This window comes from Belonocnema kinseyi, chromosome 2 (assembly GCF_010883055.1).
Source record: "Belonocnema kinseyi isolate 2016_QV_RU_SX_M_011 chromosome 2, B_treatae_v1, whole genome shotgun sequence".
Lineage (NCBI taxonomy): Eukaryota > Metazoa > Arthropoda > Insecta > Hymenoptera > Cynipidae > Belonocnema > Belonocnema kinseyi.
The window spans coordinates 70,090,849-70,109,724 of NC_046658.1; the positions used below are offsets into that span (position 1 = coordinate 70,090,849).

Below are 18,876 nucleotides of genomic sequence, written 5' to 3' on the forward strand. Positions count from 1 at the left end.
TTCAGTTAAAACTGAAAAAAACTTCGTCATCAAAAATTGTGATATTAAAACTTTTTTATACTCAAGCACTTTCAAATTTGAATTATTTCAAGTAAATTTAAATCGCTTGAAAATTAATAATTTTCAATTGCTAATTATAAATTCCATTATCAATTTCAGATAGTTTAATTTTTATCTATTTTTATTTTTAACTCAATTTGTAATTTTTATTTTCAAATCTTCCCTTAGGATTATTGTTATTCATTCTTGAAGATTCACAATAAAATATTTTTAATTTGAAATTATTTGTTTAAATTTGCAACTGCAACTGTAATATGATTACATTTTTTGAAATTGTACTATTTGAAGTTTTTCATTTCGAAATTACTCTATATTTTTATCAAAAAATATTAATTTCAAAACTGACTATCAATGCTTTCAATATGCAATTTTCAAATACGAGACTGAATAGATTTTTTTGTACTAAAAAATGTGATTTCTATCTAAACAAAATCACTCATTTTCACCGGTTAAAATTGTCGAATTTTAAATATTGCGAGAAATATCGTAAACCTTCAAAGTTTAATTACAATAAAAACTTTGGAAATCATATAATCAGAAACTTTCAAAAATTACAAAACGCGCGAATTATGAAGTATGGGAAATTGTGTAATGTTTCTCTTCCGGCTTTATTCCGGTGCGAGTTTCTCCCGGGTGGGTGGCCCCCCTAAATCTATAAAAAATTTTTGAAAAATGGATCGAGTTTTTTCTGTAAAAAAAGGATAAATAGGGCACATAATGTCTAGTAGAATATTTCAAATATATAAAACGGAACTTTACGTTTATCTATAACCTAAAAATGAAGCGGAAAGTCTTTGTCTCTTATGAACAACATCAATTCATTTACTAGTACCTATTACTGAATTATCTTTAAAACGAACCAGTTAACTGTAACATTGTCGAAACGACAATTATATCCAGTAATGAGGGAAAATGTCAACCAAACACGCCGCTATAAGACATCAACAAAGGCTGACTCACCATTTTTCAAATTTAACGAATGCAGTATTTAAATTGTCAATCATTATTCATACAGTTACTTGATTTATAACGACGGATTGGTCCATTGGGCCTAATCTGTAAAAATAAGGCGGCACGTAACATTTTTAATGTAATTATAATCACTTTTAACTTTACTGAAAATTGCCAAAATTAACCTCCGTTTAAATATATACGTTGATACGACGCCATATTGGAAACTATCGAAACTGCTTTCGACTCTCGATATTATTTGGATCGGACTTCACGTTAAATACTATAGATTTACTTCTGTCACAAAAAATGTAAACAAAATAAAGTTAACCGTTACTTTGGTACTTTTGCTAAGATTCCAATGTATCTTAAATGCGTACATTTGTGATATGATTAAACAACTTTAATGGATCTTTTTAATGTAGTTCTCTCTTCTTAAACATTGACTGAATACATTTTTTCCTCGGATGTTTCAAGTTTTTTAAGTAAGTAGTTTTTTAATTGTATTTATGCTTGAATCGTAATTTCTAGTATGATTCACTGATTTAAATTCGTTTTTCTTTCATTATTACTTTTTCTCCATAAAATAATACTATTCTCTTCCTAGCTCCTTAACCTCACTTTTTGTACAACTATATTTTTGTAAAATTTCGTTTTTTTTCTTTAGTAAAAATGGAAAGTTTGTTATTTTTGGTTAAATAAGCATTTTCTTTTGGCTAGTTTAAGTATATTCATTTAGTAAATAGTTAATTTTATTTTTAAATAACTATTTCATAAATGTATTTGAAAATTGTAAATATTTTTTTTCAGTTCTTTTATAATTTTTAATTGTTTGAAGAATATTCATACATACATAGTTATTAATTGTTATCGATGAAAATTACATTATAAATCTAGGGGCATAGATCTACTACAATAAATAATGCAGATTGAATTTTAAAAAGTAGCTAATGAATTTTGGTTAAATTGCAGAATATGGACGTCACCTTATTGTTACTTTTGCTACTATGATGTCTCAAATATGGGACTGTTTCTGGCCGTTTCGATGTTTCAAAGCACCTAAACGGTGAGTTAAATATGATCATTCCGATATCGTGACATATCCATATTTAAGATATTGTAGTAAGAAAAGTAACAAAATTTTTAACTTTTGCCTGGACAAAACGCTTTATTTATCGTTCAATTAAAGATTCTAATCAATTGTTGCAAAAAAATACTGTTTTTCCAGCCAAAAAAGAGGTGACGCCCCTATTCTGCAATTGCACCTAAATTCTGTCTAAAACTATCTTAATTAAGTACTTATATAACTATATATCGAAGAAAAACTTAGTAGAGTTTCTGAGTTTTAGATGACTTGGTACAGACATTCAAAATTCGCGTGTTTTGCATAAAGTGGCTTCGCCCAAAATCAGTAAATTTACTCAATTTGTTCTGTACCATATATAATTATTCTTAAGAGTTTTCTTAAACAAAATTCTCCTTCGAAGTTATTAATAATAGTATCAATCATACCTTAAAGTTACATTTCCATATCCATGATTAAACATAACGATTTTTATGATCAAAATATTTTTTATGACATGCACGAAAGACAAATATTTTAATATCTTCATAGTTCAACAATAAAAAGTGTACATTTTATTATTGAGCACTACCTAAAATCGAAAAATCGTTTGTTACACTGTAACACTATCTCATTGAAATATTATTTTCTCGGAACTGAATAACTTTTTTCGATCAAACTTTTTTCTCCGTGTTAAACAACTCAACATCTCGGGTAAATATACCATTTAAAAAAAATGAAAACAATCATTTTTGTCACGATTTTAACACACTTTTCAGAATCCACGAAATTTATACCTTAAAAATAAAACTTAATTTTCCCGGAACTGAATGATTTTTGTATCATACGTTTTCCTTATTTTTCCCTGTTTTTCATTTCCTATTTTCTCTCTATTTTTCCATTTTATAACACAAGAAAATAAATATTTATTTTAAAAATTCTGAAGGGTCATAAATATTTATTAACCACTGTAAAAAATCCGTTTTAAGATTGCACTTCAAAGTGTAAATTTGCACATGTAAAATGTGACTTTAGAAGCATTAAAATTACAGGTTAGAAAGAAAATTTATACGTGTTGTGTAGAATGACGTCTCTTACAGGCTTAATTCTATGACCTTGCATAAGTTCATACGACGTGTTGAAAATCACTACGTTCAGAGTGTGTAAAAAAGGGACTCACGCTGTACATAGTAAAATTCCCTAGACTGGTGAAATTACCGACTGCACATAAATTTCTATTTTCTAACAAAAATTTCTCCACTTCATAGTCATTTTAGATTCATCCGTATAATATACCACATTTGTCTGATTTTCGCGATAAAGCTTTCTTTTTCGCTCTTTTGTTCGCGTGCCATAAGCGAAGCGTGCATTTTAGTTTGCAAACTTTATTGCTCACTTTCGGCGAAAGCATGAATGCGAGTGACTGATTTTAAATCATAAATTTTGTGCGATTTACGCTTGCGTAATTATAAATATATTTTTAATGCGATTTTAATGATTTAAGTACTTGAGGTTAGGTTGATATTTTGGAGAAATTTGCCACTTTCCGTTGATCAATTTTGCGTCACATATTAAATTTCAGTTCAGGTGAGAATTTTATACTTTTGTTCAATTTTTGACATTTCTATAAATTTCACACTGCTGCGCGTGACTCCACTTTTTACATACGTTTAGCGTACTAAAATCCCACAACCTTTTTTTACAGTGAAAATAATTTTAAAAAATTAAATTTTTTTCTATTCAACTATAATTTTCGTCAGGAGAAAAAGTTCAAACTTAGCCCAGTGCGTAGACTTTCACCTCCATACATGCCCTACGTATCCTTCGAATATTTTTATATTCATTTTCTGACTTTTTTTCTTAATTCTTGGTGAAATGTAAAATCTTCAAACTTATAGACCAATATAGAGTACACTTCACGCTAAAGATTGACCTAGTGCGAAGTTTCTAAAAGTTCAGTATAGCTGCAAAAAAATTAAAATATATTTAATCCATAATTACCCAGCTTTATCCATAATGATTCCGGTTGACGGTACGCAAAATGTCTTTTAAAATCTTTAAATTGTTAATTTTAGACTTATAATAATACTTACTTACTTACTAATTTACTTACTACTTACTTACATTCGGCAATTGTCTAGTTACTCTAATTGATATGCAATCAAGTTACATAAAATTTTTTGTTTACGTTTTTAAAATCAATTAAAAATATTCCCTATGGTATCAAGTATGAAACAAAGAGATCTTTATATCAGGTATTCAAGATTGTAATGAACAAAAGATTCCTGATTTTTTAAATCCTGTTTCACTACCAGAAATACCATATAGGGTAAAGGAATCAATTGTTGTGGAAATAAGCAACCTTAAACTTTCCTATCCTTTTTCTTATGAATGCTGCAAATTTCAAAAGTATTTGGCTGGAAATTAAGTTGATCTAACTTTTATTTCTGTATGTATTTTCTTTCATAAATTTAGAATGTGAAATAAAAATTGTACCTAATGAAAATTAAATGTACCAAAAAAGCCATTTCTTGAGGTGCAGGTACAAATCGCTCGAGTCCTAGACCCATTTATCAAGTGCATATCCTAACCCAAAAATTCAAAAATGTATCAAGTGCGAATCGATTTATAATTATAATATCAAAAATATTTGAAAATAGTAATTAAAAGTGTAAAAATTTAATTAAATACTTGAATAAGAAATTTTAAATGTGGAGAATAGTGAGATATATGGGTAAAAAATTTGATTTTTTTAGGTTTTATTTTTGAAATATAAACAAGATTTTATTATTATTATTATTATTATTATTATTATTATTACTGCCATTAAAATAACCTCCCTAACCTAATATTTATACGTATAGACAAATGGGACATTAAAAACAAAATTATTATGTTGAATTTCCGTCAGTTTTAGGACGCATTCATTAACCTTTTGCGCATCCAGAAAAATTCAAGTGCTAAGCAAAATTTCTCGATTAATTTGCAGATGAATTGCTTGCCGATAGAAGGGACATAATAGTCAGCAATAAAGGTATGAATTCATATCAAAAATAAAAATGCCTCAAGGATAAATTAATATATGATACATGACATTTTTACAAATCTTATTTTTTATTTAATTCCTTAATCAATGAACCCATTAAAATATTAAAAGTTTATAACAAAAAAAAAACGGTTAAAAACTTAGATTCACGAAGATACGATGTTTGTTTATCTAAGTAAGAAAATCGCGATACCCAACAACTTTCGACTGAACTGTGTCTCATGGAATCAAAAACAAGGCTTCATCGCCGTCGGTGGAGAAGACGGTCTCCTAAAAGTTCTCCGAGTCGATTCAAATGCAAGTGGTCCAAGCAGCGGTGGCAAGACTCGAGGTCTTGCAGCAGCCAGCAATCTCAGTATGAACCAAACCCTGGAAGGTCACAACGGTCACGTCCAAGTAGTAACATGGAATGAAGAATACAAGAAATTAACATCCAGTGATCAAAACGGCGTCATAATCGTCTGGATGCTCTACAAAGGATCCTGGTACGAAGAGATGATAAACAACAGGAACAAATCAGTCGTAAAAGGAATGTCCTGGAGTCTCGATGGTCAGAGAATTTGTATCGTCTACGAGGACGGGGCAGTCATCGTCGGATCAGTAGATGGTAACCGAATCTGGGGAAAAGATCTGAAAAACACAGCTCTCTCTGGAGTTCAGTGGTCTCCAGATGGAAAACTGCTCTTGTTTGGTTTGAAGAACGGCGAGGTTCATCTTTACGATAACCAAGGAACTTTCCTCACGAAACTAAACGTCGTTCCCTTGAGCACAGGGCATCCACAAACCATAGTCGCGATTCACTGGTACGATGGGAAGAATGGATACACTGCTCTGGATTGTCCCACTTTAGCAATCTGCTACCAAAGTGGCAAAGTCCAACTGACGAAAGATACTACTGATGAGAATCCGATTGTTCTAGACACTGGAATGACTGCTGTTTGGTGTGCTTGGAACAGTTACGGATCTCTACTTGCAGTCACTGGGATTGTGCCGGCTTTTAACAGTGGAGAAAGCAAGGAATCAAACGTGATTCAATTTTACACGCCTTATGGTCAACATATAAGGACTTGCAAAATTCCAGGGAGAGAAGTTACTTGCTGTTCCTGGGAAGGAGGATCGTTGAGAGTTGCTTTGTCTGTGGATTCGCATATTTATTTTGCAAATATAAGACCGAATTACAAATGGACTTACTTCAGCAATACTGTGGTTTTCTCTAACGAAAGAATTAGCAAGGATGGTATCTGCATAACCTTTTGGAATACGAGTAATAATACTTGTTGTACGAAGTATGTAAAATCGTTAATATCGATAGCAGCTCAGGGAGAGCATTGTCTTCTCGCAGTGAGAAATTACCCGGTTCAAGGCTCTGATCAATTCGTCTTGATGGTTTGCAACACTATCGCGACTCCGATAGATACGAAATTCACGGATTTGGAACCTTTGTGGGTTACAATGACGAGCAATGCTGTTGTTGCAGCTTCAAAGAACAATTTCTTGATTTGGAACTTCAGAACGCCTAGGAATTCTGCTTTGAACCAGGGTAGAACTAGGAGAGATAAAGTCTTCCATGTGGATGATACACCAACAGGAGTGACGGAAGTTATTCAGGACTTGGATAAAGAAAGAGCATTTGAAACTCCGCTTAACACGAAAGCTACAATGGATCCGATTTGTTGTATTTGTGGGACAGATAAGGTTCTACTTGTTGGTAGAGAATCCGGAATGATTCAGAGATATTCACTTCCTCAAGTAACATTAACGAATAGGTACAGCACTTCTTATAGACCTGCAAAGATAGCTATAAACTGCAACTCTTCAAGAGCTTCTATTATGGACACTTCTGGCGTTTTGACGATGTTAGAGTTAGAGCCTCAAAAAAATTTCGACGCAGAGGAAGAAGAAGACGTCAGTAAATTCGAGAGAAAGGATGTCTGGGCGATGTGTTGGGCAGAAGACAATCCTTTACTGATTGCAATTATGGAGAAAACGAGGATGTACGTGATTAGAGGATTGGATCCTGAAGAACCAATTTCTTGTTCTGGTTATATTTGCTCCTTCCACGATTTAGAAATACGCTGTATTCTCCTGGATGAATTGGTTCAAAAGCCAGAAGACACACGCCCTGAATTAATCGTTGATTTAGAAGTAAAATCGCTAAGAGATACAAGAGAACTACTAGCCAAGGTGGGTTTGAAAGAAGCAAATAATTTTATCCAAGATAATCCTCATCCTCGACTTTGGCGCTTGCTGGCAGAGTCAGCTTTAAAGGATTTGGATTTGGAAACTGCAGAAAATGCGATGGTTCGTTGCACAGATTATTTGGGGATTCAGTTTATCAAACGCCTCAGAAATGTTCATAATGATCAGCTAAAGAAGGCAGAGATCGCAGCTTTTTTGGGTAACTATGATGAGGCAGAGAGATTATATTTGGATTTGGACAGAAGAGATTTGGCCATTAACTTGCGACAAAAGCTCGGTGACTACTTCAGAGTGGTTCAATTGATGAAGATGGGTATTGGTGGTTCTGACAAACAGATGGAGCACGCTTTTAATAAAATCGGTGATTATTTTGCCGAGAGGCAGAATTGGGAAGGTGCAAAGGAGTATTATGAAAAGGGGAGGAATCTCGAGAAGTTAATAGAGTGCTACTACAAACTGGAGGATTATCATGAACTTGCCGCTACTGTGGATCAGCTTCCTGACAAGAGTCCTATTTTAAAAGGAGTCGCAAGAATGTTGGCATCGGTTGGAATGTGTTCTCAGGCTGTGGAAGCTTATATTAAATATGGAGACGTGAAACAAGCGGTAGATACCTGTGTGCGTTTGAATCACTGGGACCAAGCTGTTGATCTAGCAAAGACTTACAAAATGGTACAGATTGGAGAACTACTAAATAAGTATGCTAATCATCTTTTATCTAATGGGAAAAGATTACAGGCTATTGAGCTTTACAAAAAGGCAAATCATCATCTCGAAGCAGCGAAGCTATTGATGAAACTTGCAGAAGAACAAGCAAAAGGTAGAACCAATCCTCTGAGAGTGAAAAAGACTTTTGTTCTTGCAGCTTTGCTTATTGAAGATCATATAAACAGTACCCCTATCGCTAAAGGAACAAGAAGCAACATCATCATGGGACTTGCGGAAAGTAATGAAGACACCAGGGTTATCGAAACTGCTTGGAGAGGTGCGGAGGCCTATCATTTTTTGCTGCTTGCTCACAGGCAACTTTATGAAGGCAATTATGATGCAGCTATGAAAACTTCATTGAGACTTCGAGAATATGAAGATTTTTTGGAAACAGAAGATATCTATTGTTTGTTGGCTCTGTCAAGTTGCCTTAACCAGGCTTATGCTACATGTTCGAAGGCTTTGATAAAACTTGAGGCACTGGAGAACATTTCGGACACGAAACGAGAAGAGTATGAAGAACTGGCTTTGAACATTTTTATGAAACATAATCCTAAGGACACAAAAAATACGAAAGCTGAGTGCGTCAGTTGTGAGAGCCTAATTCCTGATTGGTGCGTCGCTTGTCCTAACTGTATGACTAGATTTCCGGCTTGTGTTGTTTCTGGTAAACCTATTATGGATTCTAGTACTTCATGGAGTTGTACGGTTTGTAAACATCATTCGGCTTCTGAGAGGGATGTTGTTAACATCAGAGCTTGTCCTTTATGTCATAGTACTATCACTTATATGTAATTTAGATTGACACGCACGAATATTGTATAAAATTCAGTTTTATATTTGAGGCACACTAATCTTATTCAAAATTCATGATTTTGAAAGTCGAAGATTTTTTAAATGTGAAACTGTTTTAGTTTCTTGGTGGATAAGTTTGATTTAATCAAAATAATTTTATTAAGAAGATGTTGAGAGAGTCGATGTTGTTTGTCTGAGTGATATAGTTATTTTATAAAATTACTTAATATAAGGTGTTGAATGACATACTTAAGACCAATAGAAAGGAATCCAAGTTGTTGAAGATCACTTATTTGTTGTCAACCTTTCGAAAGCACTCAGGTGTTCCTCATCACGACAGAGTCATTAAAATAAAAAGTTCCAATTCAGTTATAGATTAAGTATATGAAGTTTGTATTTCTCCTGTTTCCCATTGTTCATTAGCTTTCAATCATTTTGAATCATTATTAAATGGAGAAATCATCTTGTGTGAATTGTTAGTTTCACTTAAAAACTTGTTAAAACTTATAAGAATAGTGATAAAATTTGCTAAGCATTTATGTAAATAGGAAGACATTGTCCTCATCACTTTCCTTTTAAATTTTTACAAGTTTTTAAGTGAAACTAACAATTCACACAAGATATCTCCATTTAATAATTATTCGAAATGATTGAAACCTAATAAACAATGGGAAAGAGGAGAAATAGAAACTTCATATACTTGAGCTATAATTAATTGAATTGAAATTCTTTCTGTTAATGATTCTGTCCTGGTGAGAAAGCCCTGAGTGTTTTCGAAACGTTGGCAACAAAATAAAGGATCTTCAGCAACTTGAATTCCTTTCTTTTGGCCAGAAGTATATCATTCAAAACCTTATATTGAATAATTTTATGAAAGTGTTAAAATTAACTATTGTAGGATCCTTAAAAGTAGTTTTTATTTTCTCGCAGTTAAATTGTATTTTTTATTATTATTACACCATTAAGCCATTTCCCTTTCGGGGTAGGCGTGACTCACTCGGCAGGGGAAAGGAGTAGTGTGTGGAAGGGATAGAGATTTTTCAGATTGATCCAGAATTCTCGTGCTATTTAAGTAAATAACACGTTCGTTCCGCAACACTGCTCCGACCCAGGTTGCTGATCAATCTCTCTAGCAATCACCCCAAGCGAAGAACCTCACGAAGCCGTTATGTAAAGTTCCCCACTTGGGTCCATTAATAGCCAAGGTCTTTGTTTCAGGCGTCGTTCACTCTACTATTAACTATTTGCCGCCATACTTTCCTGTCCTTGCATACTTCTCTAGCTTCTTTTATGTCCATGCATTTTTTCATGCAGTATTTGATTAATTTAAACTTATATAAAAAAAATATTTACACGCTAAGCATTTGCATACTACTGACATACTCATTAGAAGATCTCAGAATAATTGTACGTTTTAATTTTAGAGAAATGTTTATTCATTCATTTGCCACAGGGTTAATTTTATGCATAATGAGTCTTCAGTAATGCAATTTTTGCACGAGTGATAAATGAAAATCTCACCGACGAAATATTTTAACTAGTTACTATTTATCAATAAGAAATAGTATTGTACTACATCCGTCCATTTACAAATAGAAGTTTATGTGTCCACCAAAAATATTCGTGCTACGCTCATGGAATTTCGGTGAACATAGCGCCCTTTTCCAGCTTCCTTGGACTTACCGAAAATATTTGTTCTACGTTCGCCAGATTTCGATGAATCTGGACACGGCCTTTATCAATATTTGGACTAATAATTTATAAAAATCAAATATGTACTATATTTACAAAATTGTTGGTCGTTGAGTAATAAATGCACTTAAAATTATAATTAAATGCCTAAATTATTTATTTTAAGATAATTACTTTATTGATACAATTGATTGTAAAGTTAATGATTAATTTTTATAGCTGCCCACATAAAGTTTTCAATTATATACATTTCATATATGAACTTTAACCCCTTTTCAAGAGATATATATTAATTTATCAAAATGATGTGAATATTGCGAAAAGAAGTTACCCAAACAAAGTAATTGGATTGAATTTTGAACTATGTGAATATATCTTTCCGCTCTATAAGATTAAAAGAACATAAAGCATTTTTATGAGAACGCTTACGAAATTTGAAGCGGATTATCGCAAAAACGATACAACGTCAGTGTTTTTAATCTGCCATTTTGCAGACAAGTAGGAATAAAATTATGGAAAGTCTCACAAAATTTAGTCTAGTGTAATAATAGTCTTTAAAAGTATATATAATTTACTTATCAGAAAAAATGCAGAAGTTTAGGAAAGTGTATATTAATGATTAAGTGGAGTTAATTATTCCGTTGACAATTTTCCTTCGTATTTCTGAGTTTGATTGGATGTCTTACAACGATGTTTTTAATTTTTGTTTCATTTCAATTAATTCAAAATAGCAGAGCGTTATTCTTTCTTGCAAATGGAAAAATAGCTTTCAAAATATTAGCAATATTACTTGACTGCAGTTTAAAAATAAAAGAATGTATGTAAGTCTCGAGAAGAAGAAAAAAACAGTTTTTTCATGGGCGGTCTCTAAATCATAAGCAGTGACTGTAATGTGAAACAGTGAGGCTGACAATAAATCTGGACATCTGGTAACATATGGTATGCACTGCATCCCAGAATCTTGACGAAAAAGTAATTATATAGGAGTTTTTGTTAGAAGAAAGTGTTTAGACTTTTATGTTTTATAGATTCCTTAACACAGTTTTTATAGAGAGCTGAGTTCTCCGGAATCAATTACTTTTCATTTCACGCATTTATTTATTTCATTTTTATTCTTCATGTACCCTTTTTTTATGTATATATATATATTTTAATTCTAAATGACAAGATTTTAGCTAATATATCATTTAAAAACCTACAAAACCCTTTCTTTAGATGAAAAATCTCGATTCATTTTTTAATTTTTTGCTATAGATTTTACAGAAAGTCTTATATGATTTGAGAGCTTCGAAGATAACGTTGTACATAATCGTTTACAAAAGTTCCTTTAATTAGAGTCTGGGTTGAGATAAGATTGCATACAGAAATACTTTTATTCTAAAACAATGTTCATAGTAAAATGGAAGAGATTCTTGCGCAATGATTTTCTAATCTATACGTTGTAGTATATGCCATGTAACGAACTATTGCATCGTCTACTTTCAATATGAATAAAAATTATTTAATTATAGCCTGAAAATTTCAGTCTTTTTTTTCGTAATCCGATAGAGTACTTTTAATATTTTTTTAGTACTTGAAGAAACAAAAAATAAATCTCAAGGCATTTACAGATAACCTAATCATCAAGGTAGAATTTAATTCGACTATTTCAATTTGATTCGAATTTTCTATAAGGTTCAATTTTCCATGTTTTTTAAAAATATTTGTCACATAAATGTATTACATTCTTTTGGTTATGTACAAAAATTTTATTTTTAAAGTTCAACAGTAAGGAAAATTGAAAAACTAAACTGCAGAAGTCTTCCTGCACACTTTTGAAGGCCTCCTAATACAATAATTTTACTAAATTTTCAAGATTATCGCTATTCGTGAATAGCGACTGAAAACTATTTTTTTGTTCGAAATTGTGCTACTTAGTTGAAAGTGAAACTACTTTGTTCAAAATTAATTTTTTGGTTGATGATACATGCTTCTAGTTTAAAACCTGTTTTAGTTCGAAATTGAACTATTTTTTTTTTAATTTTCATTGTAAATAATTTTTTGAACTGAAAATTCAAGTATTCATTGTTTGATTTCAAATTTATATCTTTTTCAGTTAAAAATTCAACTCTTTGGTTGAAAATTTTCGTATTTTGTTGCAACTTCGTTTTTGGTGGTAGAATATTAATCTTCTTGACAGAAAATTAATATTTTAGGTCTAAAATTGATTTCTTTAATTTGAAATTAGTCTTCTTTTTAAGTTAATATTTTTAACTGAAAATTTTTATTACTAACTGCTTTGGACAAACTTTTGTTAAAAATAACAATAAATACGATTTCCTCGAATTTATATCAGCCGTCATTTTTTATTTTAGAAAATTTGGTGTTATAAACGGCACTATTTACTTTTTAATAAAAAAAAGTCTTAACCAAGTTTCAAGTAATTTTCTAGGAAAATGCACAAATATCCCACTGCTTTTTGTCTGTGGAAAACGTTAGTCATAAGTCGTCAGATTTAGTTTAAATCAGAAAAAATCCTTGAACCAAATAAAAAAACTTTTCTTGTATATACATGAAAATTTCCTTATAAATTAAACAAATTCTGATTGCTTCAAAAAAATATTCGATTGACCCAAAAAAACTTTTTGGTTGTTTAAAAAGATTAGGTTAAAAGAAACATAAAATTTTGTTGAATCAATCAAATATTTTGTTGCTCATTTAATAACTATATTCTATGGTAGCATAAATAAAAACAGTTGTATCCAACCAAATCGTTTCCTGAGTGTGTGAGACATTTAAATATTATCCGATGTGGCTAAAAATTGCAGTGCACCTTTTTCTCATATAACCTCACGAACATATGATTGTTAAATTTAAAAAAGTGACTAAATAACACTATATGAAACATTGTAAACGCGACGCATAACATCATTTAAAAGAAAGAACTATCATCTTAATTAACAATTGAATCAAACCATTCTATAATAAAAGAATTCTATAACATAAGACACAAATACTGTTACATTTTAAAAATTTTGAGATAAGAATTAAAAATTAATATAAATTAAATCATTTTCATTATTACGATTGTTCGAAAAATTTAGAGGTTATGATGCAATATTAAAAAAAAAAGTATCCTCGTCAGTTTATCTCAATACTTACATGGGAACTTCTACCGTTGAATTCTACACTTAAAATTTCACTCTACACATTAAACCGGTTAAACTTGGCACGCATATACTTGCACACAGCATTAGTGACAGCAGAGAACCCTCGCGTGCTTCCGCGCGCAGGCGCCGTTGGATGTTGGATCTTTCATCTTGGATGAAATGAAATGCAGCGATCGCCGATCAGTGCGTTCCGAACAGAGTTAGAGGAAGGTTGTTTTTTCTGTGGCGTCCGTTACTCTGTCCCTTTTTTATGGACAATGGATAGCCAGCACTGTTAAAAAAAATAATATACCGTACCCGTCGCAAATGACCAGATAAAGAGTGTGCCGTTCGTCTTTCCTGCGAATATTCTTTTTTTTCGCTTGTTTTTTTATGATTAGTGAGTGTACGTTCGCGAGTGATAGACAATCATGAGTGTCCTGTCATTTGTTTGGGTGATTTTGATTGTTGGCACCCCAACAACAGTTCTTGCGGGACTCAAATGCGATTCTGTCAAACCATATTTCGAGGCACATGGGTTTCCCGCCAGCGACATTCCCAAGGAACCAATATCATGTAAGTTTGATTAAAAAAGGTTTAATTTGACGTATTGTGGTTCTGTCAAATTGAACCTTTTTTTAGGTTATGTTTTCGTAATTAAACCATACTAAATTTTCTTTGACGGTTCAGATACATGTGGACTCTTTTTGCGATTAGTCGGGATTTCAATTAAGCAACAAAGAAACTCCGTACAAATTCCATATAATTAACTGCAATTTAAGTTACGTTTCAAGTGACCAAATTAAATTTATTATAGCTGTCAACAATGTACTTCCTCATTACTTCTTTTCTAATTCCGTTGACAGTTCACATTCCCACTTGATGGACTCGAACAAGTATTCAAACTCAAGTTGAACAATTATCTCTAGAACTTTTCGCTGCAACCAATCTCGAGTCGAACTGTAAATTGTACATGTTATTTTTTCGAATGTTAAAACGTTTTTTTGTGTGGGCGAGAAAGGCGAAGCGGTAAAATCATTCTTTCATTAAAGTTCTTGAGATGCTACGAAAATATCTAAAACATTTCTAGTCAATTATCTACTTCTCAAAATTAGTCTATTATCAATAGTCATTTTTTCATTTTTAACGTTGTCATCGTATTTAATTTTTAGTTTTCGAATTGAAGGACTTGAGCAACGTTTACGAACAAATTTAACAAACATGTGATTTAGTTTCGACTCGGCTTGAATTCGGTTATCGAGAGCACTTTTACTAAAAACTCTTTCCGCTAAAAACATTATCAACGTATTTCGTGATAGAGCGGAACAGGTTTTAAATTGCGGGAATCTTTAATGGCCAATTGCATCTTGGTAAAAAAATGACAAAAAATGATTTCTTGCCTGCAGGAATTAAATACCAATGATATATTGATTCGTGAAGCAAACGTATTACGATAAATTTTTGAATGATTAAATCGTTATTCAAAATTACAAAAACTCTATCAAATAAATCTTAATCACAGTCTAACTCTATATAGTGGTTAACTTTTCAAGATGATTTTAATTATTCATTTTGGAGCTAAAATAATCCTGAAGAGGGGTTCTTCAGGTTTCAGTTAATTTGCAACGTTCTCCAAAAGACTGCTATTTATCCAAGTAGGTAGTAGGATATCAAGAGTATCCTCTTGAGCATGTTTCAACCTGTTTGGAAGATCTTTAGACTTTTTCCCATTCTATTGGAGACGAGTAAGCGTATCCAACTATTCACGAAACTGCATTCTAGCAGTTTATTCTTATTTTTTCGTCAACCTTTTGCAATCTGCTCCACCCTCGCTTCTCTTTTTTACCAGTTTAACTCACCCCTCATTCAAATGAACAAAGCGCATACTTCATCGGCTATAAATTCTCCGGCGACCATGTCGTCCTGGACCTCGCAAATCAGCTCCGCGAATTTCACCAAATAAATCGTATCCATTCTGCTTGATCCCGATTCAGATTTATCGTCAAGAGGTTTCGTCGCTTATGTCTTCTTTTTCCTTTCGCGAGAGTGGGTAGAAAAATGCTACAACCCTTTCTGATATTCTGAAACCAATTCTATCGATTTTGACTAGGTTCGATTTACATTTTTTTATTTATTTAAATCATTTCTTCGTTTTTTATTCTATTTTTATTGTTTAGCAGCTGAGGCAGGAAAAGTTGATATCAAATTGTTTTATTCTGATTTTTTGTGATCTTCTGATGACCAACGATGTCATGTTGCTTTTTCAGCTCCCTTTGGTCGTAGAGTCTCAAAAAATCGATAACGGTTCTCATAGGGGTGCGAGAAGTATTTGCATATAAAAGATATTTGAAACGATTGACAGACTCCGAAGTTCCCTTCGACTAATATAATTCCGGTAATCCCCTCCGTTTTCCCCTTTGACCACTTCACATTTTTTTCACAGCAGCAATGTTGAAATCGAATTACGAAGCCCGCAGAGCTACGAAGAGTCGATAGGATTGACGGGGATTAAGAAACATGTTTAATCACAGCTTGACAATTTATTTCTCCGAGTGCCATCTGCCACTTTGAAAATTCCAGGATACTGTTTTTATTTTTATAGTTTTTTGTTTGAGTTTATAAGGGTTGGGAAATTTGAAACCAGGAAAATTTTGGTAATAAATAAATTGGACATAATGTTGTTTCTGGTTGTAAATTAGGAATTATATTGAACCGAGAACTTGTAAAATAAAAACCATTCTTTAATTTCACTTGTAAAGTGGATAGGTTGATATAACATGAGAAAGATTCTAGGATTGTAGTAAACTTTGTTGACTTTTCCGCCTGGAGTAGTAAAAAGACGTTTATTACAGTTTTATTACTGTTATCGATATTATAACGCAGTCGCACGTATATCGGTAAGATGAAAGGAAAGGCGTGGGCCCGGAAAGGAGTGAATAGTAGTCGGCTTTATATTTACCGCGGCGGTTATTTCAGGTGTGTGAAAGCATTTATGTGCAAAACCTTTCTTCCAATACATTTGTATACGTATATTACCTACCTATTTGTACACTCCTACCTAAAACTATCGCCAGGACTCAGTGTAAGGTAATTAATACGCAGGTATCTCCCACATTACTCTTCTTCTTTCATTCTCCCTTGACTTAACGATTTCCAAGTCGTTAGCAATTAATACTTAGTTAACCGCGATTTACCTCTTTCATGTCTGCTTTCAACAGCAATTCATTCAAGCTTTTTCCAAGCATCTCTTTCTTTAACACTTGTATATTACCATTGCTAATGATTCATGTTTAATTGTTTTTTCCTCTCAACTCCCATTGAGCTCTGAACTCGGTAAGAATAAAATCAGAGGTAGAAAAAATGGAAAAATTGCAAAGACAAAACGCATAGTTCGACAAATTCATTTCAATATTATAGATATTTAAAATTGAGAAATTTCTAAAAATGTAATTTTTGTACCATTAAGAAGTAAAAAATCGAACTTCTGTTAGTATTTCCCGGAGGTTAGAACCAAAAAATCAATATTAAAAAAATAAAAGCTGTACGTGCTAGGCATGTGATAATTTGTGCGGTAAACGGTTTGTTGAAAAATCGAAAATGACGGGCACAATTAAAAAATATTTTTGCTGGAATGGCACAAAAGAGAAGGCTGTGCTTGGTAAAATTCCAAAACCTAACGATTTAAAAATAAAAATAAATTATTATTTCGAACAATCCAAACTTTTGCTGAAATGTGTTTGGCATATGCAGACCAATTGTTCTGAAGACGGTATTATGCACATAATACGTTACACATTTTTGTTTTGTTTAAGTGAAGGTAAGAATAAAATTTCCATAAAGCAAAAAGGGATACAACGATATAAAGTTATAAGCAATAGAAAAATTCATTTCGTATTATGTACATAGCCCCAGAAAGCAAAAGTGAGAGGTTGGTTTTGATTGACTTTTTCCTTTTTTCTCCATCAGTTTTTCCATTTTTTTCTGAAAATGAAGTTAGTTTTTAAAGTCTGGTTTTTAAGTGCGGCTTTTCGAAAGTTTGATTATTTTTGGGGCTCGTAGCTGTATGTTCTTGAGTTTGATATTTTTCAATTATAAGAACAGAGAAAATAGTTAGTATGCATCTTCTTGCATCTGATTTCGAATAATTAAAATTTTCATAATGTCATAATTTGTTTTTTGGTGTCTCATTTTTGTGTAATTTTGAAATACTAAAAGAATCAAATTGAATTAAGTTAATGCGTCACAATCGAATATTTTTTATAATCAGAAATATTTTTTATTATATCGTTTATGTTTTAATGTTGAAAGTTGAACAGTTTTCCAAAAGAGACCAGTTGAAGAGTTCACTTAATTCTCTAATTTCAAAAGCTTTTTAAATTAAAGTCTTTGTTCCATTTTGGACATTTGGAATTATGAAGTAAAAAAACTTCAATTTACCTCACGAAAGTATCAACAAATTTTAAATTGTCCCGCTTAAGTAGGATCTCATTCGTTAATTTTATTACAATAGCTAATGATTGAACAATAATTATCTTTTCCTTCGTGCTCTGTGTTCTATGGAAATAATATCACAGATTCAGGAAACGGAAAAATTGTGAAACAATTATTCATAATTTGGCAGAGAAAGAAGTGCTTTTGTAAAGCGATTATTCATCATTTCGTCCGGATCATCCGCCTTTCCACTTTTCTCCCGCACAAAGAGATTCTTGGGTGTCTTTGCCCACCTCCAGGGACCGACAGCCTCAAATGATTAACGATGCGAATCGTTCGGCGATCCATTCCGCGAGCATCCAGACATTTATCGCTATTAATTTGTGCAATCAAAGACTTATTTACAATCCCTTTGAGATGCAAGATACTTTGTAGACTCGGTTCATGTTCACACGAAACAAATTTAATGGCTATATGTATACAGAAATACAATTTCTGTTTGTAGTTTATATCATTAGTCGCTTGGTTTCATGAGAATGGGATTTTTTGCCAGTGGGCGTTTCAGAATGATCAACAAAAAATCTCTGCATTCCAATCTTTTCTCAGGAAATATATATTTCTTTTGTGCTGTCTACGAAATTATTTTCGAATTTACAAATAATTTATTTCTAAATAGAGTGCATTTTTTATTTGGCTATTGTTAACATCTTTTTATAAATAATAAAATATATATGTTCAGATAGTGTATATAAAACTATGCAGTCCAAAACGAATTTGCGTTCGGTGACCACATATATTCGATT

The 18,876-nt window shown here is 32.1% G+C and overlaps 2 protein-coding genes across 2 annotated transcripts in view; both read left to right on the top strand.

The window, feature by feature from the left end:
• Positions 1 to 1,305: 1,305 nt before the first annotated feature.
• Positions 1,306 to 9,839, top strand: LOC117168322 (WD repeat-containing protein 35). The gene is made up of 2 exons (XM_033353898.1): positions 1,306 to 1,496; positions 5,064 to 9,839. The coding sequence occupies exon 2, from the start codon at positions 5,280 to 5,282 to the stop codon at positions 8,820 to 8,822; it is 3,543 nt and encodes a 1,180-aa protein (XP_033209789.1). The 5' UTR covers positions 1,306 to 1,496; positions 5,064 to 5,279; the 3' UTR covers positions 8,823 to 9,839.
• A 4,029-nt stretch (positions 9,840 to 13,868) lies between these two features.
• LOC117168326 (glypican-6) overlaps positions 13,869 to 18,876 on the top strand; it is a 117,076-nt gene continuing 112,068 nt past the window's right edge. The window contains exon 1 of the mRNA XM_033353903.1: positions 13,869 to 14,218. Within this exon, the coding sequence (XP_033209794.1) occupies positions 14,074 to 14,218 (145 nt within the window). The 5' untranslated portion in view covers positions 13,869 to 14,073. The remainder of the gene's footprint in view (positions 14,219 to 18,876) is intronic.